Genomic DNA, 25,303 nt, shown 5'->3' on the forward strand with positions numbered 1-25,303 from the left:
AACAGACCAGACCTTGGGTTGCAAGATGCAGTAAGTAGCCCAGATTTGCAAAAACCCCAGCTTGGAATGGAGGCATAACCTTGTCATTGGTCCAGATGCAAAATCTTTTCATTTTTGTTTGTAGTATTTGAGAGAGGAGCTCTTCCTAGACATGAGCATGATGGATTGCAATCTAAGAACAGGTGTGGTCCACGGTAGTTAACCAGGCTGTCATTCATGCTGTGAGATGTAGCATCTCGGGATTCGGGTGCAGTATTCTACACTGAGACAAGCAGTCTGGAGACAGAGACGAGCAGGTTAGGGTGGTTACCTAGAGAGGTCCAGGAATTTGTGTACCAGCGTTGGCATGGTCACAGGTTAGGAAAAAAATCAAAGCAGACAGTCACTGTGATTCTAATGACACTGGGATCAAAGGTGCAGGGGAGAGACAGGTCCCACTTCAGAAGAAATCTATCAGAAAGAGGTATTGCCTTTTTCTGCTCTGGTGCAGCAGGGTTGGCGCTTGGTATTTTGTCTTGATGTGAAATGGTATAGTTTTTGGGTGGCCCCATTTGATTAAATTTTCTGACCACTGATGTTTTTAGAGACCATTCATATAGAGTCTGCATCTTGCTGCTCAACAAGGCTGCTTGCACATTTTCTTCCCCAACAGATATATGCCTACCAGATGGATCTGGTGCTTTGTACACCATGTCTAGTTTCTTTGCTCTATTTAATGATGAAGAACCTGGCTGTAGTGTTGTTCATTATTAACCAATATCAATTTCCCTAAGGACCCTGACATTGGCCTGAAAACAATGGTGTGGCACTTGGATTCTAGACTTCCATCAGGGATGAGGTGGAGGGGTCAGTGGCGAACGTGGATGTGAGAGCAAAAGGGATGGACTGTATACCCTACAAGATATTTTTCCTGGCCCCAAGCTGTTGTAGGACTTCAGGAGTGATCACAAGTTTCCTCTAAAAACAACGAGGAGTCCTTGTGGCACCTTAGAGACTAACAAATTTATTTGGGCATAAGCTTTCGTGGGATATAACCCACTTCATCAGACGCAATCAGATGAAGTGGGTTATATCCCACAAAAGCTTATGCCCAAATAAATTTGTTAGTCTCTAAGGTGCCACAAGGACTCCTCGTTGTTTTTACTGATACAGACTAACACGGCTACCCCTCTGAAATTTCCTCTGTAAACTGCATGGTTAGACTGTGGTGTTCTGTGACCCAGTACTGTAGGGGTCTCATATGAAAGTGAGCTTGAGCCGTCGCGTATGCTGAAGAGGCCACAGGGCTCATTAGGCTCAAATGAACCGTGTCAGCTGGTTTGGCTGGGCACTGAGTGTGATCAGGGCTTGCTAGAACTTGAGGAACCTGACCTCAGAGGAAACCTCTGGGGTGGATTGAATCCAGGAATGCCCCAATAAGATGGATGGGTTGTACTGTGAATTTCTCATGGATAATTTGGGGTACCAGAGAAGAGAACAGGTTGCACGTGTATTCAAAATGCCAGTTCTTGCTGTGGTTTTGTGTTTACTAGTTAATCGTCCAGGTGCTGGTATACATAAACGCCCCTTCATCTGAGATGGGCGGCCACCACTGCTAGACACGAATAACCAGGGGCTTATGGACAGGCCGAAAGAGAAAATTTTGAACTGGATAGCTGATTCCCATGTAGAACACCTCAGGGATTTGATGTGGCTCTTCCTGATGATACGTGAAAGTATCTAGAATCACGTACCATGTCTCCTTTAAATCAAGGGTTATGTACCAGTCTCCATGGGATAGGGATGAGATATGCTCTCTCTCAAGATGGGTATCCTGAACTTGAAGGTGTATGTGTACTTGTTCAGGTTCCTTTGTACTAGGATGGATCTAAAATTACCTGCCTTCTTAGACATCAGGCAATAAGAATAGTATCATTCCCTCGATATTCCAGTGGGATTTTATTCTCCCTTTGCAAGGAGGGATACCAGTTCATATAAGAAAACTCCCTCATGAGACTGGTCCCCAAAAGAGGAAGGAAGGAGACGATGGTGAGGGGACCAGAACTGGACAGACTGCCAAGATTGCAGATTGGTATCCAGTACCCAATGACCAAAAGTAAGGGAGTAGCAATCACTACAGGAGGAAGAGACAAGTTCCAAAGAGAGGAGATAGGGTAGAGATCTGAAGAGGTGCTGTTAGAGTGGTATTTGTCTCTTGAAAGTACCCTCAAATCCACTGTTTTGAGGCAGATGCTACAAGGAGAAATCCTGGCACTGTGTTACTGGAATTTCTCAGTATTTGGTTTGGCAGGTGGCTGGTATCGTCTTTGGTGCTACACATCTTGAGGATAAGCTGGGATCTGTCTCTGGTCACAGAAATCATGGCATGAGAACCTCCTTTGGAAGAAACTATTACACTGGAAGACCACCTAGTGAATGAGCTATGGCTATAGTTGTCTTGATCTTTCCTAGGATCTAATCTATGTGTCACTAAATAGGCAGTTTTTCTTGAAGGGCAGATCCTTGATTTTACTTAGACTATGGCATTAGCCCTGAATATCTAAGCTAGGACTCTCTCTCTCCCTCCCTCCGAGATCTCCATTTTCCTGGCACTTGTATCTGTAGCATAATATGCTGCCATCCAAGAATGCAGAGCCAACATCCAGCCCTCACTTGACCAGGATTCTGGCTGCTTCTTTTTGTTCTTTGGGGAGAAAGTCCAAAATGGGGTTCATTGTATCCATATGATGTAGCTGTACCCCACCATTATGGGTTGGTAATTCACCACTCTGAGGCCCAGAGATTCCCAACAAATAGGACCTTCATCCAAAAAGGATCCTTTTGTACTCATGTGGGCTGAATGAGAAGCTCTAGCTCCTCAACATCTTCCCTGAGCAGCAGACACTACCAGGGAGTTGGCAAGGAAGTGCTGCTGCAGAAACTGGTGACCTTTGGAGGGGATGGGGTACATCCTATCTACTTTCTTTACAACAGGTGGAAGAGGGGACAGATGAGAGCCATATCCTTGACTGTGTTCAAAAGACCACTATTGGGAAATTAGGCAGTTATCTCCTTGTAAAATGTCAAATAAGGAATGTTTCTCGTGTTGTGATCCCTGTCGATAACTGAAGCATACAAGCCATCATCCCTAAAAGTTTCAGGAACTGTTTGTACTTGTCAGTGGGGACATGACTGTTCCAATCTGATTGTCTAGGGAAGTGGCATCTGTAGTATTCCCAATAGAGGACTTATCTGGTTCCTATGGATCATCGCCACCCCAATCAACTGGTCCATCTTATGATCTTGAGCATCAGGGAGTGGTAGTGGGATAGATGCCAAAGACCTGGTGTTGATAGCATTACCAGTGATAGCATAAGTGCTGGTGATGGACATTGTTGCTGGAGTCAATGGAAACCCTTCTGGAGTTGTATACTGTAGTGGCCTGGAAAGTGGAAATATTGCTTCATTCAACAAGGTCTTCACTGAATCCTGCATAGGGGGGCCACATTATTAACTGAAGCAAGCCTTGTATAAAGTCTTTTCAGGACCCCTATGCCTGAGGGGAAGTGAATGGTCCCGAGTCCCAGTGCTGAGGTTGCCAAAAGGAACACTGATTCAAAGGTGCTCCATGCCAACCCCCGAGTGGAATAAACCCAGCCATGGGGCTAGCTGAAGATTTTGGGCTAGATGGGCAATAATGCATGGGGGAGGGATAGCTCAGTGGTTTGAACACTGGCCTGCTAAACCCAGGGTTGTGAGTTCAATCCTTGAGGGGGCCACTTAGGGATCTGGGGCAAAATCAGTACTTGGTCCTGCTAGTGAAGGCAGGGGGCTGGACTCGATGACCTTTCAAGGTCCCTTCCAGTTCTAGGAGATAGGATATCTCCATTAATAAAAAAAAAAGCTAGGATTCTAACTGGTGGCCCAGAGCTCCGACTGGCAAGTATTGATATCATTCAAGGAATCCTCAGTGGCAATAGTTCTCAGGGTACAGGCACGAATGTACCTGGTGCTGGAACATGGCCTTGCTGTTCTGGCTGATGCTGGAGGTTGTTCTTTTGCACACACTCTTTCACTGGGGACCAGGACAGAAGGTGCCATTTGTTCTTTCTATGTCCACCCTCCTCGAAGATGTGCTTTCTCTTTCCTTTTGCACTGGTGGCACTCCTTTTCCAATGCACAGATGGTCTATACCAGAGCCTGGAGCAGAAATCTGTCTGAGCAGGAGGAGGGGTTCTGTGTAGTTGGTGCCGCTAGCAGCATAACCAGCTTAGATTACTGAATGCTTGATATGCAGGAGAAAGCCTCCTGTGTTGGTGCCAGCTTAGGCTTGATGGCTTTGGCTGCAGCCACTGAGGCTGGAGGGATCCTGTGTCAAGCCCTTTATGGTGGGTGGTTCTGGAGCTTAGGAAATAGTGTTCTTGGGTGCCACAGGTAAGGACCTCGGCACTGAATCTGGTTCTGTCTGGTCTAAGTGCCAGAACAGGGCCCTACGTTGAATTTGGCTGAAGGCTTTAGGCAGCCAGGTGGGCCTGCAGTCTGAGATCTACCCCTGTGGGTTCCAGAAGTGAAAGTGCCACTTATCGCACACTAAGATGTGCCACCCAGACATAGATGGCAATGTACATGCATATCAGATTGTGGTCTGGCAAGAGGCACACCTTTTGAAACCCCATTTTGGGATCAGGGCCAGGCACATTTGCCCTTGCTTGGGAGAGCCTTAGGTAAAAGCTCGGGAGGCATACTTAAAATTATTTTGAGCTTTTTAATTAGACTAACTATCCTTATTAGCTATTTACCAAAGTTGGCTTAGTCAACTTGGACACCAGAGAGGGCCCCTCTCACTACTGGTGGTTATGGAGAAGGAGCAGAGGCAGCTAGAGGGTGCATTCTGTTTGATAGAGACTAGAGCGGCTGATGTCAGTGCTGCCAGAAGGCACTTGCATGCTAACCCCCAGACATTGTTTTGAACAAGGTGCTGCATACTTGCCACCAAAAGGTAACTCCCACAAGTGGAAATATATAAAGGCCCACAAAGAGGAACCATAATGTTTGCAAAATTATGACTGGTGGAACTGCTAAAATAGTGAACCAGCTAACCTATCCAGTAATGCTGCCACCCAGTCTCTTCTCTTCACAAGAAGACATCCTGGCATTATTCTACCCACCACTGCCAGAAAAATGAGTTACTGCAACAAGATCATTCCCTGGACAACTGCATTTTTTAATAACCTTCTCAACTCAAAGAAGGCTGGTGGGATTTTGTTGACACTTAAAGAAAAGCCAGCTATAGACACATCACCACTCATAGGAGATCTTTCTCCCCAAACGTGTTACAAACGTGTTTTAGGTCCTATAAGAACATACATCTCTCTAGAGGTTTCATATACATAGGTCTCCTCCCATTCTGAATAAAATAAGTGCTGTTTAACTGTTGCAGAAATGTGTACCTACCTGCTTTCCATCCACTTCAATATCTGCTACATAATTTTCAAACACTGTGGGAACATAAACTTCAGGGAACTGGTCTTTGCTAAATACAATCAGCAGACAGGTCTTTCCACAGGCACCATCACCCACTATAACCAGCTTTTTCCGAATGGCTGCCATAGCTAGAAAAAAAAAAAAATTGGGCTTGACAAATATAACAGATAATCATCTATTATATAATACAAATGCTAGAAACTGTGTAATTGATTATCTCTATGTCCCCAATCAGCAAGAACTTTGAAAACTGGTACACTCGTTCCTTAAGACTGCTGTGTATGTCATCAGTTTTGACCAATTCACCATCCTCTTAAAACCTCACAACCCTAAGGACACTTGCCCCACCATGCAGCATAGGACCATGTGGACTTGGAGGAGGGAGAACCAGAACCAGATCTGAAGTGGGGAATCAGGTATCTAGGCCAGATAAATAAATCGGATCATTGTTACGACACAAGTGGATACATTTCTAACGTAGAAAGTGGCTGGAAAACTAAGGAAAATGTTTGGAAGCCTACTGCATCCAGAGGAACAGGACAATTCTCCTGGGACATCTGGTACCCAAGAACACATGTGATTGTCTGTTTCCCATAGTAAATCACAGGGTAAAAGGGGAGGGGAAACCAATAGTCTGACGCAGTAGTGCTTAGTACTTCTTTGTGTGTCTTGTAGACTCAAGACAGGAACCTACCAAGTCAGGGGAAGCAAAAGAGCGCAAGTAGTATCCTCTGGCTCCTTTCTGAATCTTTTGCTTTCTCAGAGAAAGTTCCTCTTTGGTAATGCCAATCAATGTCTACACAAATATTCTGTTAAACTGATGGCCAGAGCTGTACACCGGCCATGCTGAGCCAATAGAATATGCATTTTAACTATAAAGGTACCAGAGGCTTTCCACTCCTTCCTGACATCCAGGGCTACCCACATAGACTGAGTACTTTACTGATATGCAGGAAGAGAACTGATGGAATTATCTCAGTGCATTGGACAGATTCCTAAAGCAGTAAGCTCCATGAATATGCTACATAGGCTCTTGAAAGCAAATCGTCTCCCCCTACAGCCAGTTCCAAGGACACTCACCCCTGTAGTAGCAAGAGAGCCTGAGATATTTAAGCCCTTGTATTAGAGGCCTGGTATGAGGCAGGCCCTGCTTACAGAATCTGGCAAGAACAGGGCTGATATTGCAAACACACACATTCCTAAGAAGTGCTAGGCACAAAACACACACACATTCCCAAAGGGTGGTCCCAGAACACTCCATACCAAGAATGGTACAAACACATTCCCTAAAGGTAAGAGGAACACATTGACCCCTTTTAAAAGATAAGGTCAGGATGACCGTACGTAATAGAGATGTTTTGATCGAACCAACATGTACAAGGTAATGGGTGATAACTAGTCACATCAGGGGACAGTAACTATGTCAGAGGCAGTACTAACTTGTTTGTATCAGGGTATAAAGATGTATCTCAGAGAGAGTATCTTTGTCCAGCCAAGGGGGAATAAAAAGTCCCACCATTCACTGAGCTGCGTCCGTTGTCATGGGCATACCGGTCTTACTAGCCAGGTGCTATTACCGTGCTTCGTTGCCAATAAACCTGGCTGGGCGCCTTTGCACCTTAACGGATCTTGTGGTCATTGGGCGGCTCACTTGAGGTCTGCTGTGCCGGCTGTTTGCACAGAGCTGGAACAGCCACAGGGAAAACACACACACGCAGCCAAACATCTAACACTGGTGACCCTGACTATTGATCTGGTAAGTAAGCAAGCTGTCCTCTGTAGGAATCGCAATCTAACATGACAGAAAGCCACAATAAAGCAAATTTTAAATCCATTTTTAGTAAAAGTTTTAAATAAAAGGTAATAACTAGTTTATTTTTGGCACAGAAGACCTTGAGTGAACTGCCCAATGATCACAAGATTCGTTAAGGTGTGAAGGCACCTGGCCAGGTGTATAGGTTTACTGCCAAAGATTTAAAGAAATTCAAGCCACTGAATTAGTAGAAGTCACTGGCTAACCGCTTGGAACCAGAGCTTTTTGAAGTATGACAAACAGTAGCCTCTTCTGCAGGTGCAGAGATGATGTTCCTTTATTCCAGTTTATTCAATTAGTTCAGTTCAATGACTAGCTTGTTCACAGGTGAGATACCAACTGGGAGTTGAAAAAGCAGGAAAGCTTATTTTCTTTTTCTAATCTATGCATAAAAATGAGGTGGGAGAGGAGGTGATCTATGAATTTGAAAAACCTGAAAGACAGTTGACCAGAAACAGTAAGTACAATTCACACTACATTAACAACTACATTTAATACTTCCTTAGTTTTAACTGCAAAATATGTTTTAATAAATGTACATAAATAAAACTACCTTAAATGTGCTAGATACTTTATTAACTAAGGCCAACAAATCCTGAAGCACAGCATCCAGAACGATGTCACCTAGGGCTTGCACTTTGAGGGGTTTAACAGCAACTGGGATAGAACATTCTGTGAAAAATATTCTACACATGTAGAATTAAAAGACTGGTTTTTCTGAGGCTTTATATGGAACCTATGCATTTCTTAGAAAAGATTCTCTACAGCAATGGAGCATAACAGGCGCTTACTATTTTTTTCCATTTTTATAATGAATCACTCTCCTTTTCCCCTCTGCAATTACATAGGATTCTTTTAAAATAAGCTAGCTTGGCAGCTTCAGCTACTGGAGAGGAAACCCACACCAGGCTCACCCTGCACAGCATGAATCAGATGATTAGTTTCCATGGAAGGGATTCAATGATGACATTTCCTTAACTCAGCCCAAGGTCTTTAGAAGTTATCACACGAGCTTTAAGACACAGTTTACTCCCTAAAGTCACAGTAGGATACAACAAAGTGGCTCCTGTTAGCTGAAAGTTAGCACACCAATATCTCTGCTCAGCCAGAGGGTATTTCTTGTGGTGCACAGAGGCATTCCCAAGACCATGTCTACTCAAAACATGCTTGTAAAAAGAAGCTAAGTGAATATGCTAGGAGAATGGAAAAAACTGACATTTCCCATCCTAAATGTATGTCTCACAAAAGTGTGCATTTCCTTTTCCCCGCCATCCCCCTAATTCAGTTTCCCGATGAGCCATGTTTTAGGCCTGTCGTTAACATGCAAGTTTCAAGTTTCTGTAAAGATTGTGGACAATTTCTGAACCCTCTGTGGACACTTTTGGATTGGATTTGTTAGCTATACCTGTAATATAGCTGAGGCATTAGAGCTGATCCTGGAGAGTCAGTTGTGGGAATAGACTTCCACTATGGCGTGGATAGCACTAATGGATTTCAATTCCTAATGGCAGTCAACCCAGCCCATGATGTGGCTTCACGATGCTTTGGGGATGGAGGTCTAACAGTGAGTGGGAAGAGACCCAAGTCCCCGAGCTGCGTCAGTCCCCATTAACAGCACTGGAGAACACATGCAAAATGGGGACAGAGAGCCTCCCCAGCCAGGCAACAGGATAAAACTGTGTTGTTTGCTAACAAATGACAGAAAGGTAGTGCTGCACTTAATGGTACCCCAGAGAACAGGGATCTCTCACCCACCTACGGCCAGGCGATGGGATATGAGTACACCTGGTCTTTGCTCTTTGTGCAGACAACGGACAGGCCTTAGGACGGACCTGTTTGTATATTAAAATTGGAAGCCACTCAGCTGTAAAAATCTTTTTTCAGCCCTTACTGGCATTGGTCCAGCTCCTGTTGCTTCCATACTGCCAATGTCAGCTTCTCTAGCAATGATGGCATTATTGCAGCACCCATATAAGGATCCTTGGCACTGGACACATCCTCTGACCATTTTGTGACAGATATGATGAACAAAGGCATATTTTTGAGACTACTGCATCCACATTATAGAAGTTATCTGCATTTTTGTGAGCCAAACCTTGGAAGCCTAAAAACTTGAAAGATTATTGTACTGAGACATACCAGTCATCATGGGCCCATAGAATATCCATAGACCTTTCAATCAATAAATGATATCAGCATGTGTGTGTTCCTGGCTCACTGGCTGGGTTTCCTGCAGAATCTGGAATCACAAGGGGGTGATTCACACAAAATACCAATACCGGCTATACAGACACCCACCATCTGAAGCTTGACCCCCCTGCTGCTCCTCCATCAAAGGGGTATTAACTTGTTTTACCTGCTTCAGGAAGCCTGGGAAACAAAGGCTCCACAACTGTATAAAGTGTCAGCATGAGCTGACTGCAGCACCTCAGGTTTGATTAAAAAAACCAACATGAACCTGTAAACTAAGGTGGGGGGGGGCAAACCCTGCTCGAAGGGTCTGAAGGGCTCAAGGTAAGCTCAGTATGTGTTTAGACCTTGGATTGTTTTAAAAGAGGACAAAAAACATCAGAGAATCTAAAATAAATGTACCCCAGAGTTACAAACACCTCAGGAAGGGAGGTTGCTCGTAACTCTGAAATATTTGTAACTCTGAACAAACCATTATGGTTGTTCTTTCCAAAGTTAACAACATTGACTTAATACAGCTTTGAAACTACTATGCAGAAGAAAAATGCTGATTTCCCTTTATTTTTTGTTTAGTAGTTTACATTTAACACAGTACTATACTTGCTTCTCTCTGCTGCTGCCTGATTCCGTACTTCTGATTCCAAACGGGGTGTGTGGTTGACTAGTCAGTACGTAACTTTGGTGTTCTACTGTACTCTGCTTTGTGAAGATGCCCAGTTCATTGGTAAATAACTATTCCTGGAGAAAGAGTGAAACTGCATGTGTTGAGCTAGGCCAGAACTGCTGGGAATTGCAGGGGGACTGCAGCTTAAATCCTTGGTCTGGGGGAAAAGGATGAGTGACAGGTGACAGCCAGAGGCTTGAGACCAAACGGGGGTCTCTCTCTTGAGCAGACCATGGAGTGGGTCATAGAGTCATAGGGTTAGAAGGGACTGCAAATGTCATCTAGTCTAATCCCCTGCCAAGATGCAGGATTTGTCATGTCTAAAGATCAGAGATGCAGTTACCCCAAAACTGTGACATTTAACTGTAGGTGGAACACATAGTACTACTTAGACTTAAGGTTGCCCAACATTTCCCATTATAAGACCATGATTTTAGTTGCTTATAACTTTGCCATATTTTAACCTTCTAGGCTGAAGTTTTTCCACACCAACTGTCTGCCTCAGATTGATTTTGGGGGAAAATTTCAGCAAAATGTTTCAGCTGTTTCTGAAATCATCGGGGAAGAAAAAAAAAAACCACCCAAAAATTCTGACAACCATTTTGTTGAGAAGTTTTGGAACAGGGACTTGGTATTTTGCTTGTGGGGGACTGCCAGTGTGCCTTTTGCTGTGCCCATGAAAAAAATTTTTTTTTGGCTAAATTATAAACCTTTGAAAAATCTGAGATCCCACCTACTTGGAGACTTTTGTTAGAGTTTGGCAGCTAAATTCTCCCAAGATTTCATGGAGCATGCTCCAGCCCAGGCATGCAGGGGCCCAGCAGGACTTTCCCTGCAATTGCTCTTCCCAGCTCCTGCACCCTGCTGGACACCAGAACGGAGAGCAAGGAGACTGCTTTTTCTGTGCTCTCAAAGCTCTCTCTACAGGCTCCCAAGCAGCATAGAGCAGGAAGTGGCCTCACTCAGATGTAGAGAGGACAAGCGTGGGGGAGGAGGGGAAGTGACAGGTGGGGGGAAAGACTGAATGAGGAGCCCAGGGGTGGGAGACTGGAACTAGAAGCGTAGGGGAAGAGTTGAGAGGAAAACTGGAAAACGCTGGAGGGAAGGGAGGAGGAAAATGAAGGATCTGTGACCACTACAGCACACTTCCTTCCAGAACCTAGAATGGAGATTCATGAGCCCCACCCTTCCTCTGCTGTCAGCAAATATATGTGAAACCCACTGGCAAAGCATGAGTCTCATCCCCCTCTGATGCTTGTTCAGAGGATGACTAAACAAAGAACCCTGAGACAATGAGACCCCAAGGTCACAATGCCAAGAGCAGAGAGCTAGGCCCAGCCCCAGGACAGGAGCCACTTGTGTGTGGGATGGCCTCGCTCTCCAGCTCCTTCCCCCCTCACCACGGTTGACTTGATCTCTAGCCCCATCAACAGGCCAGGGCAGGCTTGCTCTCCAGTCCCTTCACAAACTTCTGGTGTTAAAGATGGAGTAACTGTCTGATGGCAGGTGACATACACTGATGGGCACCAGGTGAACCTGTAGCCAGCTAAGGGAAAGGCCCATCGTCTTTAGAGTAAGACGACAGTCTACAATAGTAGAAATAGCCACCATCTAAGATATATGATTTGGCTGGGCCCAGACAGAGAAATCTGTAGGAAAACGGTCAACCAGAAATGTCTGGGCCATTTGGGGGAGATAAGGATGACTCATGCCCTATCCAACTGCATCTTCCATAGAACCCGAGGTAATAGCGGGATAGGAGGGAAGGCATAGCTGAACTGATCTGTTCAAAGTAGCACAAAAGCATGCCCCTGTAGTCAGGGTGGATTGACTGAAATCATCAAGTGGAAAACCTTGATTTAAACAATCTATTTTACTCAACTTCTCCATTTTGTACTTGTAATTTTCTAAAGAAAGGTAAGAACATAAGAATGGCCCTACTGAGTCAGACCAAAGGTCCATCTAGCCCAGTATCCTGTCTTCCGACAGTGGCCAGTGCTAGGTGCCCCAAGGGGAATGAACAGAACAGGTAATCATCAAGTGATCCATCCCCTGTCCCTCATTCCCAGATTCTGGCAAACAGAGGCTAGGGACACCATTCCCGCCCATCCTGGCTAATAGCCATTGATAGACCTATCTGCCATGAATTTATCTAGTTCTTTTTTGAAGGTTCACTCTCATTGGTTGATATAACTATTAAAACATTTTGCTTTACAACTAAACAGAACCTTTACACTTTGGTACATCTTTTTTCTACCTAGAAAGTTACACTATAATTATACACATTTATTTAAGCAGTTATATAGCTTAATATTTTCAGATTCCTATTAATTGTACATTTTTAGTACATTACAAAATGGTGAATGATATCTTATTTACTAGTTAACTATTTGCTCGGGATTTGTGTCAAGCTGCATTAGAATGGCAACCGGAATTTAAACAAACACACACACACACACACACACACACGACGACAAATAAAATTTTTTATTAAAACAAAACAACCTTAAATGTTTTGGATACATAAACTTCTCTTATCAAAATAATATTTCACATTTACAACTAAATGATTTAACCACCACCACCACCACCACACTCGGACAGCAAGAGTCCGTTCTGCCGAATGTCCATGGCCACCTTGTATGGCTTTATTCCAGGCAACTAAAAGCTCCACAGGGTTATTACTGATCTGGTACAGCCAGGTTAATCACGGATGGCCGTGTGGCTGCCACCAGTCCATGGCCAGGTAACGTCCCTTCCTGACCTCAACCCTGATCTTCAGGGTTCGATGTGTGGGGGACTTTATCTCTGATGCAGGTTATATGACTAAAAAGTGCCAACCCGTGGTGATCGATGATGACTTAAATGCTCTCAAGGTCAGTTCTCAGTAATTCATCCCGATTAAAATCAAACCACTTTATGCCCAGTACTCACTGCTGGTAAGGCATATGAAATGCCTCCAGCCTCCTGATGTCTTGTTTAAGCAACATCCATGTTTCTGGTCAATATAAGAAGATTGGAAGTACACAGGTTTGATAAATCTGTACTTTTGTACATAATTTCACTTTCTTTTGCTCTCCACATCCTCTGGAGATCCTTCATGGCTGAGGCTCAGCCTTGGATGTCTGGCTGCCTGTGCTCATTTGATGGCAATTTAATAAGTGATTTATTAAACAGAAGGATTAACTATAGTCAGTGAATTAAACTGATTATTTCAGATCAGCCTGGGAAAGTTTTCAAATATGCCTAAATGAAAGTGACTGGAGCGTAAGCTCTTACTCACCTAAATCTCTTGAAAATAAGCCAGTCTCCTAAATTACTTAGGTAGTCCTTCAGACTTATAAAATTAGTAAGATCTCATCCCCTCCCTCCTCATTTTTATTCACAGACTGGAAGGGAGAAAAGTTTTCTTGCTTTTTCAATCCTAATTGATTTCTCCAGTTAGTCCAAATGAAGAAAATATTTTCTCTATACCTGCAGAAGAGACAACTGCAGTCAAAAGCTGGTTTAGCACTTTAATAAACTCTAGCTCCAGGGGCTTTAGCTAGTGACTTCCATCAGTTCAGTGGTGTGAATTTCTTTAAAACATCATCAGCACACATGTAATGCTTGAATGGTTCACCTCCAGCCCTGAAATTTAGTATGGTTGGCATAGTATGGATGATTATTAGATGTTCATGTCAAAGCAGCATCTTCTTCAGCAGTTAGGCATCTACCCTGGCAAGAAAATGCAGTTAAGTGCTTGATCCATCCACTTATTTATTGCCTGTAATTTAATTTTGTCATTGAGTATTCTTCTTCATTGCTGTTGGACTTTCCAAAGAACTTCAAGAGACATCAGCAATATAGAAGCAATCTTTCTGCCGTTTGTCCAAGACCATGGAAATACGTTTCAGTATATTCAGTGCATCTTCTCCAATTCCCTTTAGTCTGATGTTGATGCTTGCCCGAATGAAATAACATCATGAGAAGTGTTCCTTCTCAGGAGGAAGCTGCATTGAAGATGATGAAAGGAACATGTCTGAACATGCAGGATCTTCAGGTTAGTAAACTTTTTTATTTCATACTTCTTTCTTAAGGACTGCCTGTCTTCCTTCTGGGCTATTCTTGAATTCTCATGTTTGAGCAAAAATATATAGTTGTTACTCTGTGGCAGTGGTCTCCAAACTTTTTTGATCGCGCACCCGTATCAGTAAAAAAATTTTGAGCACGCACCCCCAATATATGTATATTTATGTATAAATTATATACATGTACTACTGTACTAATATATTATGTACATTATAAAACACACAAAAAATAGAAATTAAAAAAGGATGAGATAAAGATGAAATAAACAATATATTTAAAATAATTTTGTATTTTATTTTATTTATTAATGGTACAAAAAATCTCTGCTTTCACAAAAAAATTATTAATATTTTTAGTGAGAACAATGTGATTGAATATACTTCATTATTTCTGAAAATCTTGGTTTAACACTTTGTGATACAGTAATTCAAAGGTCTGGATTAGGGTTAGCGTGCAGGAGGGCGTTCAGGGTGGGGGTGCGGGGTCTGAGAGGGAGTTACGGTGTGGGAGGGCACTCAGGGTGGGAGTGCGGGAGGAGGCTCAGGGCTGGGGCAGGCAGGAGGTACAGAGCACTTACCTGGGGCAGCTCCTGTTTGGTGCAGCGCAGCACCGCTCCCATGGCCACGATTCTGGAAGTTACCCCCCATCCCCCCATCCCCAGGCAGACAGGGCCACCCGGAACGCGGGGGCTTTAGGGGCTGCAGGGCCCTGGGCTAAGGGGGCCCCGGGGCCCTGGCTTGCAGCTCTAAAGCCCCTTTCGGAATGCGGCCCTGCGAGGACGGGCCGGAGGACTCAGGAGGAGCAAGGCAGCCGCGCAGCCAGCGACCGGAGAGAAGCGGCGCTTTCCCCTTCAAAGCGCCGCTTCTCTCTGGCCGGCTCTGAAGGGGAAAGCACCGCTTCTTTCCGGCCGCTGGCTGCGCGGCTGCCCCTGCTCCTCCATGGGCCGGAGGACTCAGGGCCGCATTCCGAAAGGGGCTTTAGAGCTGTAGGCAAGGGCCCCGAGGCCCCCTTATCCCAGGGCCCTGCAGCCCCTAAAGCCCCTGCATTCCGGGTGGCCCTGCCGGGGGGGGGGGGGAAGAGGGGGACAGCTTCCTTGCTCGCTCCCTCCCTCCGCCGGCCGCCCCCCCCCCTTTTTCTTCTCCAGCAGCGCACCTCCTGCCGTGCCACCCTTCTGCTCCAGCGGCGCTCGTCCCACCGCGCCCCCCAATGGATTGTCTTGTGCACCCCACTTTGGAGACCACTACTCTATGGTACTATCATTTTAGATGCAGTTGTGATAAAAAATAAATAGCTGAAATAGGCAGATCTTCCTTTTACAATTTCACCTTGAAAGTAGTACTGAGTGTCAGTGAATGCAATGAGTAATACTAAATGAGCAGTATGATGATAATAAATAACTGCATTGACTTATTTTGTTTAGGAGAATCCATCCTCAATATATAGGATTCTGAAAGACTATCCACCTTCAAGATCACCATCATTTTCTATAGTTTCAGAGTTATCTGCCAATGATAGTGTTTCAGTCACATCATGTATGTCACAGAGCCACAATATATCGCCTGTAGCAAAAAGAAAAAGAAAAAAATCGCCATCCAGAAACAGCCACAGATAAGTTTATGATAAGAACCAGCAGATTACAAAAAGAGGTAATTGATTAAAAAATTGCCCGGTTTGTTTATGCAACAAACTCTCCTTCCTGTATGATTGAGAACCCACACTTCATTAACATGGTTCAGTCATTAAGAGCAGGATACAGTCCACCCAACAGAGCAGATGTTGCAGGCAAATTGCTGAATAAAATGTATGAAAGAGAAATTGGGCACTGTGCAAAAGGTCTAGAGGGTAAAATTGTTAACCTGAGTCTTGATGTGTGGCGCAATGTCCACAATGATCCTGTGGTATGTGCTTGTGTGACAACAGAAGAAGGGAATGTCTTCCTTACATAAACAATTGATACATCAGGAAATGCAAATGCAGCAGAATACTTACAAGTAGCAGCAGTAAAAGCTATAAAACTGTGGAAAAAAAATTCAAATGTCTAGTACGCAGCTTGGTCACAGACAATGCTACAAATGTATCCAAGATGAGAAAAAATTATTTAGAAGAGAGTCCCAAGCTAATAACATATGGTTGCAGTGCTCATTTAATGCACCTCCGAGCCAAAGACTTCAGTATTCCAGAAATAAAGGCTAATGTTGTTGAAATTGCAAAATACTTCCATAACAACCACTTTGCAGCAGCTGCTCTGAAAAAAGTGGGAGGAACCAAGCTAACTCTCCCACAAGATGTGCGATGGAACTCAGTAGTGGACTGTTTTGAGCACTGTATCAAGAATGGCCTAATCCGATGACAGTTTGTGAACAAAATCGGGAAAAAATAGATGACACTGTCACAGCCAAAGTTCTCAACATTGGTCTTAAGAGAAATGTTGAACACATGCTGAGTACCCTGAAGCCTATTTCTGTAGCCTTGAACAAAATGCAGGGAAATAGCTGTTTTATTGCTGATGCTGTTGAAATTTGGAAGGAACTGAGATCTTAAAAAGAGAAATAGGCAATGAGTTAAATTACAAGCATTAAAAAAACCGAATGGGACAAGTACCATCTCCAGCTCATTTTCTTGCAAATATTCTCAGTACTCGGTACCAGGGTCAAACCTTAACTGCTGAAGAAGAGGAGTTGGCTATGACATGGATATCCAGCAATCATCCCTCCATAATGCCAACTATAATAAACTTCAGAGCTAAGGGAGAACCATTCAAGAAATATGTTTGCTGATGATGTTTTAAAGAAAGTCACACCAGTGAACTGGTGGAAGTCACTTAAGCACTTGGATTCAGAGACTGTTGAAGTGATAATCTCACTTTTAACAGCAGTAGCTTCTTCTGCTGGTGTAGAAAGAATATTTTCTTCCTTTGGACTAATTCATTCCAAATTGAGAAATCGTTTGGGACCTGAAAAGGCGGAAAAGCTTGTTTTTCTTTTCCAGATTATGAACAAAGAGGAAAATGAAGGTGAAGATGACTGAGTTAGCTGCAGAAGCCAATATTTTAAGTTTCTCATGTTGACCTGGCTGACAGTCCGTTTAATGTTTGTTTTTTAAATATTTCATTTAACTATTTTCGTTAAAAACAATTTTAACCAAAAAAAAAAGGATTTAAAAAAACTTGAATGTTTAAATTCAAAAATTCATATGCTTGTTTTGTTAAAATATTATAGGTTTGCTGTTGAAGAAAAAAAATCCAGAATGCATAACGTTGTTGTTTTATTTAACTAAAACAACTTAAATGTCTGTCTCGTGATGTTCTCCTCCTAATACAGAATGGCAAGAAAATCCTCCAAATATTAATGATTAACCTGTTGAATTGGAGATAGTTCACCTCCCAAGGACTTCATAAATATCTGTTTCAGTTACCTTTGGTAAATGAAATAATCAAACAATCATTAGTTTTACAGCTATCTCAGAAAATGAATCTGAAAAGTTTTCAAAATAAATCACTTAAAAAATGTATAGTGGGTACCTTCTAAAAATGACACCTACATCTCTGAGTTGTGAAGAATATGTATTAAGGTTATAACAATCAACAAGAATGAACTTTTATGTAGAAATCCATGATTAAATTGAGTCTTCCTGACTAGTGATTTAAATCAATTTGATTTAAATCAAATGCACCCTGTTTCCCGTCAATTGTTGCACACTGTTCAATTTTCCTCTCATACACTGTATCCATCAACCCTCCAGCAAATTCAGCTGCACCAGATGGAGCATAGCCTGGTCGTAATGCAATATTTGTTCTGAACAAGGTGAAAGGGAGAATTAGTTGCATAAATGAACCGAGCAACTGGAATTTGCTAGTCCTGATTATGAACTCATCCATGATTTGTATGTTTAGTTGCAGCACTGCTGGCAGTACCAGCATATGATTCTGAAGTTAAAAGGGTATGTCTACACTACAGGATTAATCCGAATTTATATAATTCGAATTTAGGAAACCGATTTTATAAATTCGAATGTATTCGGCCACACTAGGCACCATTAATTCGGTGGTGTGCGTCCAAGCTACCGTAGTAGCATCGATTTCCAGAGCGTTGCATTGTGGGTAGCCAATAACATCTAATTGCCAATAACATCGAATTGCAGCCACACTAACCTTAATTCGGATTAACAATACCGATTTTGACGCTACTCCTCTCGTCGAGGAGGAGTACAGAAATCGAATTAAAGGGCTCTTTAATTCGAATTAAATGGCTTCGTTGTGTGGACGGGTCAAGCGTTAATTCGAATTAAAGCAGCTAAATCCGAATTAAAGTCGTAGTGTAGACCAGGCCGAAGACTTTGCAGATACTGGACACGGAACCTCTTATGTCTAATCTGGACCCTGAAATCAAACGGCAAAGTCACGTCACTCTTCACTATTAGTCCATTTCTTAAAAAACAAACAACAACAAAAAAAAACACAACTGATTCCTCCTGCTGCAGCTGTTTGTATGATATAATTTATTCTAAACCCAGTTTTATGGGAAAATAATTAATCGTAAGGATTATCTAAAATCTATTTAAACCCTTATCTCGAACATACAAAAGAGCTTTGGGGGGAAAAAAAGTAAATGCCTAATAAAACGTCACTTTTAAACAGGAAATCTACACCTAGGATGTCTGATTATACTAAGCAATGAAAAATCATTTCAGAAGTCCAGCAGTAACAGTAAAAATGTAATTGATAAATACCACCAAAACATACCAATAATCTTTTGAACATAAACATTTTGAAATGCATAATCAATCCAAAATACATTTACTAGCATAGTAAGACATGGTAGGCAGTCCATAAGAATTGTGCAAAAATGTTTACTACCATTAGATCCAGATTGTTCAGTCAAATCCACACCATCATCTTCAAATTCAGTCAATGCTTTCTGAGGAGCATTTTTCGCAATGTTGTTTCATTTGGGCAACCAGGCCTCGTATCTCTATGTTGCTGCACTGTTTAGATTTGGTACGTATACCCTTTTTACTTGGAGGTTCAGAAATTTCTTGAAAAATTCCCAAATAGGATTTTTAAAAATTTTTTTTAAACAACTTTTAGCCATTGCAGGTTTTTTCCTCCACTTCCCAGGTGTTAAAATCAACACTAAATGCTGCACTTCAAAGAATGTTGTCCCTTCTTCCACAGTGTTCTCACTTTGACACCAGTGTAGCTTCTTTCTGGTTGCATACTCTGCTTCTTCTCCCTTGTTACATAACTCCTCCCTCCCCAAAAAACAAAACCAAAGAACTAATAATCCAAGACTTCTTCTCATGTAATGCACATGCCTTTAGCACTGCAGTATTTCATTTGTTTAGAGACAGAGAGGGAAGCAGTTAAGAAATTAATGGATTTCTGTTTGCGTACACACTCAAGGAGACAGAGCACAACCATTTACTTGAAGTGCCCAGAACCATCTAGAACCAAGGGTTGGTAGTTAATAGGCAGACCAGCATTTCTCTATGAGCTGCAGAGTATGTTTCCATGGCAGGGGAAGTCAAATATTCATAATTTGAGAACTGAACCAAATCAGAGCTCAGAGAGAAATTATAAAACAGGACTACGAGACCATAGATTAGCTCAGTGCATGATCGTGATGAGATATATGATGGTGTCTCCTGAAGTCAGAGGCTGGGTCCCAATGCCTGTGATGAGTTTGCCAGTCTCCTAACCCTAATATCACAGCCACTGGGTCCCCCTCAGGATCAAGACCTTAATACAGTATGTGATCTATTGTGCCATATTTATAAAGCTTGACCTCAAAAAGTTAGATGTTTTCTCTTGATTCTTTCTTTATATAGAAAAAGTAGCCTTTAACTCAAAGTTTTTGACAGAGGCTCATGGATTTAGCATATTTATTTTTCATTTAAATGTTTTAAAAGATCATAATAAGTTTAGGTCTTAACATATTTTGCATTAAAATGCAGATTTCATTTTAAACAGATTTAAGTTTAAAAAGAAAAAAATTATAATGTAAATATAAAAACTGATTTAAATAAAATCTATTTTTATCCACTCTGCCTAGAATGCTTTCCTTGAGCTCCCCTGGAGCAGATACGTTGCATTTCCTATTTCCTTCAAAGTGGGGGTTCCCCACTGAGTGAAAGTACTGTACACCCCTGAATCATATAATTCCCATTCATGCTCAATAGCAAAATGATTGCTGAGGCTGTCTGACAATGAATTCTGGGCTCCTGGAAGGTACACCACTAATAAGTGATATGGTTTTTGATAAACCAGGTCCATAAGGTGACCACTTCTTTATACAGGGGGATGAATCTCATAGTTCAGGCTTGTTTCTGTAAAAGACTTATGTTGTCTGACATGAGTACATGGTGAAACTGGATGAATGGTAGAGAAGCTCAGCAAGCCTCTCAGACTGGAAGGCGTTCCAGAAGAGTTATGTGCATTCTGGTCTCTCAGGGCATCTAAGAGGCCTGTGCTGTGTCTGTCCATGTGAGCTCTCCAGCCTAGCAAGGAGACATCTGTAATCTTGTCAGAAAGACACCCACACACTTGGCCAGGATCTTTCCATGCTGGGAATTGTCACTATGGTGTTCTTGCTATACTTGCTTGGCACATATAATGTTCAGAACCAAGCCTGCAGGTAACGGAGGTGGAGTCTGTTGAATGGCACAAAGTATGTACATGATTTTATGAGCACCAGGAGAGAAAGGCAAATCCGAACTGATGTTTGAGGGTTGCATGTAACCTGGTCTATCAGGTTGCTCATGGTATGAAATCGGTCTACTGGGAGATAAGCCCTTGACCTGACTGAATCCAAGGTTGCTTCTATAAATTCTATAATCTGCATTGGGATCAGGATAGACTTTTCCAAATTTTCAGACTCCTAGGGATGACAGAAGATGAAGCAGTTTCTAGGCAAGTCCTGCCAGCGAGAAGCCAACTATAACTACAGGAAGACTGTGAAGCTGTTTTGTCTGAATTGTGCTGATACTATTAGAAACACTTTAGTGAAGACCCTGGGTGTGACTTCGAATGCAAGTACCATGTATTCAGTGGTCAGGACCCACCATAAACCATCTTTCATACTGAGAGCTGTGAACTGTATCCTTTTCTAGGGATGGTAATATCAATGCCAGTTTACCTATACAGAATTTTAGTTTGCAAATAAAAATGTTGAATTAGCACAGGTTAAGAATGGGTCTCCATCCTCCCTTCTTTTTGGGAACTAGAAAATATTTGCCAATAGAACACTATTCCTTGGAGTTGTAGAGATACTCACTATCATTCCCCATTTGAGGGGAGATTCTACCTCCTGTAGGATCTCCTCATGAGAATGGGCCCTGGAGAGAGATGAGAAAGGGGTTTTTGGAGGGGTAGGAATTGAAACTCGATAGTATAGCTGGAATGGAGGATATCCAGCATCCACTTGTCCGTTGTTATTGTACTCCAGTTATGGCAGAGTACTAGACAGCCACAGGACACGTGAGGAGTGGGTTTCAATATGGCATCAATAGTGGTTGACAGAATGTTTGAGAGTTGCAAAAGTGTGTTTTGGCTGGTGGATGAGGTTCAATTGATGTGGAAGGGGCAGGTGGAGCATTCTCCTTTTGTACTCCCTGTCTTTTATGTGGCGGTTCACAAGACTGCTGACGGTAAAATGGCTGAAGCACAGGCCTTTGTTGGTAGGGATGTTTGTAGTATTTCCTCTTTAGGGATGGTGAGTACATATACATCCAGGGAGTGGAGGGCTACCCTGGAGGCCTTAGTGAATGCAAAGACCCATCAGTCTTTTTGTTGAAAAGGTTGGTCTCATCGAAGGACAAGTTCTCCACAGTGTTCAGGACTGCCCTGGGAAATTGAAGATTGTAGCTGTGATTCCCAACACATGCCATCAACCTCTATGCAAGTGTTGGCTGCATCTACCACAGATTACAGTGAAGTTCTGGCCACCTGCTTTCCTTTTTCAATAAGGTCCTGAAATTGAGCCCTAGCCTGCTGAGGTAATTTATACTTGAACTCTACAATTTTCTGAATTCAAAATTCCTACTTATCCAAGAGTGCTCAACAGTTCAATATTTGAACCTGGAGGCTAGCAGATGTAAAAACTTTCCTCCTATTAGGTCTAGATGCTTATTGGAGGGTAGGGGCTCTTGGGTGTTGCTGCCTAGATCTTTCTGGGGCAGCCTGAATAACTAGGGAGTTCAGTGCGGGATGGGTAGACAGAAATTCTGATCCCTTTGCTAGGAAAAAGCAACACTGCTCAGCTCTCTGGGGGTAGGGACGCATGTTGCTGGTATATGCCACACAGCTCTTGCTGGTTCTAGTATGGCATCATTCACTGGGAGTGCTACCTGGTTGGACCCTGCAGGATGTCTAGGAGCTTGTGTTGAGTGTCCTGGACCTCCTGTAAGGAGATTGAGCTCCTTGCCACCCTGCACAACAGCTCTTGGATCTACTTTTTGTCATGGGGCGGGGGGAGAAAAGAGAAGGGACACAAAGCTGGAGCGATCACTTCATCAGGAGATGAGGAAGATACCCCTATCTGTACTGCCAGACCTGTCTCACAGTCTTCCTCTCCTATAGTCAGGAGGAAACTCTGCTTACTCTCTTGGAGGGGAGGGGTCCTTACCAGACTGCACAGACCCATCCTGATCATCATGCATATGCGTCCCATGGGTCCCAGGAGGAAGGATTGATTGTGGGTTATGGAGGTCCCCAAGGAATGGTATACCCATCACTGGTCCCAAGAGGGATGTCCTGATTTGGGAGGAGGCTGGTTCCAGGAAACTCAATTTCCTGTCTGAACTGATCTCCTTCAGAGGAGACAGCGATGGTTGCTTCAGTAAATCTACTTCCCCTGATGACGAGAAAGCCAGATCCAGCTGAGTCAGTAGTACCATCAGTTCCACTGAAGGAAAGTCTCAGATAGTAGACAGGATGGGGTATATACTTCTCCCATAGTGTCTCCAGGTGGGATCAGAAGAGGGATGGTCCTGACAACAGAGAGATTGCAGATCTGGGAGAGCAAAGATATCCTCTGGAGTGTTGCATCCCTCCGCTCGCCCTGGAGCATGTGGGGTTTCTGTCTGCCCAAACTGACAGAACCAATGTAGGAAGGCTCTGGGTTGCCACATCCATATGCTATTGTTGTAGTACTGCCGGTGGCTGAGGTTCCACCATTCTTCATTTAAGTTGGCAATTCTCGGCCTCTTGACCCAGATGGTACTACTAATGAAGTTATTGTTGGTAAGGAGTCTGGTACCAGCAGAGCCTTGTCCCATGAACCTTTTTATCACAGTCCTGGAAGTTAGAGCATCCTTAGTCTTTGGAAGATGGGTGCAAAGACTTGCCCAACATGATCAGAGTTTGGGAGGGATCTGTCCTCTTCGGAGTTGACTTAGAGAGGGATCTGCTCTTGTGCTTATGAGACCGATCCCTGCTCTACTGATGAAATCTTGACAGAGGATCCGTAGGCATGATCTCCCTTGCTCCCAAGTCAGGCCTTGTGATAGATGGCACATTCCTTGATACTTTGTCCAGTGTACTAGGGGAAGGTTGGGGGGTGGCCCGGGTCTGACTGGGCCCTCAATCTTTTCCATGAGGTGCTTTTTAAGCCAGAATTTCTGCATCTGTTGAGTCCAACTAGGGAAGGAGTGACAGATACTGCACCTGGCAGAGGTGTGCTCTTTTCCAAGGCAGTACAGGCAGTGCTGGTGGTCATCAGTGACTGAGAAGGAGTGGGGTCAGGAGACACTTTTTAAGCCCAGTGTCCTGGGCATAATCTAATTCCTATACTAGAATCCAGAGGTGCTCCCAGACTGGGGAATCTAACTAACCACTACCTATACTAATAAAACTAAAGCTGAAACTAAATCTGAAACATTTACAGGTTTGAAGACAAGATGGCTGGAGAGGAAGAAGAAGCTCTAGATACTGGAGGTTCCGACTAAGGCCATGTGGCAGTAGGGAAGGAACTGAAAAAGCAGTTGGTCCACCCTGGCCCTTATACCCACCGTGCAGAGCATGAGGAGAACAGGGTCGCAGGTGTGGACCAACAGACACGGCTTGCAAGATTTCTCCAGTCTCAGGAGCATGAAGTATGTGTGTACCCACCCACAGTGAAATATACATAGGGACCAGTACTCAACGAAGCTATAAATATCCACATAGCACTGCACTAGATTTCCAATGTAACAGTTGTGACACCTATCAATTGGACTTTTAAAAAAAGTGGAGAGAGAGCTTTAGAGCCTTATGGGATGCGATAAAACCTACATCTTTTCAGTACCAACAGAATTGGTGCCTTTGGCCGATAAAATCCTGTGCATGGGTTTAGAGTCATGTTAACAGCACTGTTCACTATAAGGAACTTTTATAAAAATTAAAATCTGTAGAATCTGGACAGAAAAGGAAGCTACTAAATCTGGTTGAAGTTTTTCACCCACAAAATTTTCCAGCTGAAAAATGAAGTTTGATCAAAAATGAAATTTTCCACAGCCAAATCTTGATGTAATTTTTCAATGGAAAATTTATGTTAGCCAAAATCAATACTTCTGTTTTTCAAAAAGTAAGATGCGGTTTTCCCCCTGCCCCCAAATTTTTATTGTTGACTGCAATAGAATTGTGATAAATAAAAGGGGTGGGGGGGAGGGGGAGGAAGAGCTCCCTTTTATGGACCCAGCCAGCCAGTTAGCTATTAAATCCCTCTTAGTAGCTGTTCTCTACTTGCTTTACCTGTAAAGGATTAAAAGTCACTACTATGCATAGGTAAAAGGAAGTGAGTGGACACCTAGCCAAAAGAGCCAATGGGAAGGCTAGAACTTTTTAAAATTGAAACAAAACTCTCCTTTTATCTGTCTGTTGTTCTCAGGGAGAGGCAGACAGGGCTGGAACCATGATGTAAGAAGCTTGGGGCCAAGTATGAAAAATCATCAGTATCATACCTAGAAATACTCATTCGAAACCACAGATATGGAAGTAGATAAGGAAATGTCTAGGAAGACGCGATCAGGTTTATCTCCTTTTATTTCTTTATGGCTTGTGGACTCCTCTGTGCTAACTCCAGATGCTTTTGTTTTGCTTATAATCTTTAAGCTGGACCTCAAGAGAC

The 25,303-nt window shown here is 43.1% G+C and overlaps 1 protein-coding gene across 3 annotated transcripts in view; it reads right to left on the bottom strand.

Moving 5' to 3' along the window:
* RHOA (ras homolog family member A) overlaps positions 1 to 25,303 on the bottom strand; it is an 80,916-nt gene that overhangs the window by 19,989 nt on the left and 35,624 nt on the right. For all 3 annotated transcript variants that reach the window (XM_065408627.1, XM_065408628.1, XM_065408629.1), the window contains one exon: positions 5,434 to 5,591. In XM_065408627.1, the coding sequence (XP_065264699.1) occupies positions 5,434 to 5,589 (156 nt within the window). In that variant the 5' untranslated portion in view covers positions 5,590 to 5,591. The remainder of the gene's footprint in view (positions 1 to 5,433; positions 5,592 to 25,303) is intronic.

The sequence above is a fragment of the Emys orbicularis genome, chromosome 7 (assembly GCF_028017835.1).
Source record: "Emys orbicularis isolate rEmyOrb1 chromosome 7, rEmyOrb1.hap1, whole genome shotgun sequence".
Taxonomy (NCBI): Eukaryota; Metazoa; Chordata; order Testudines; family Emydidae; genus Emys; species Emys orbicularis.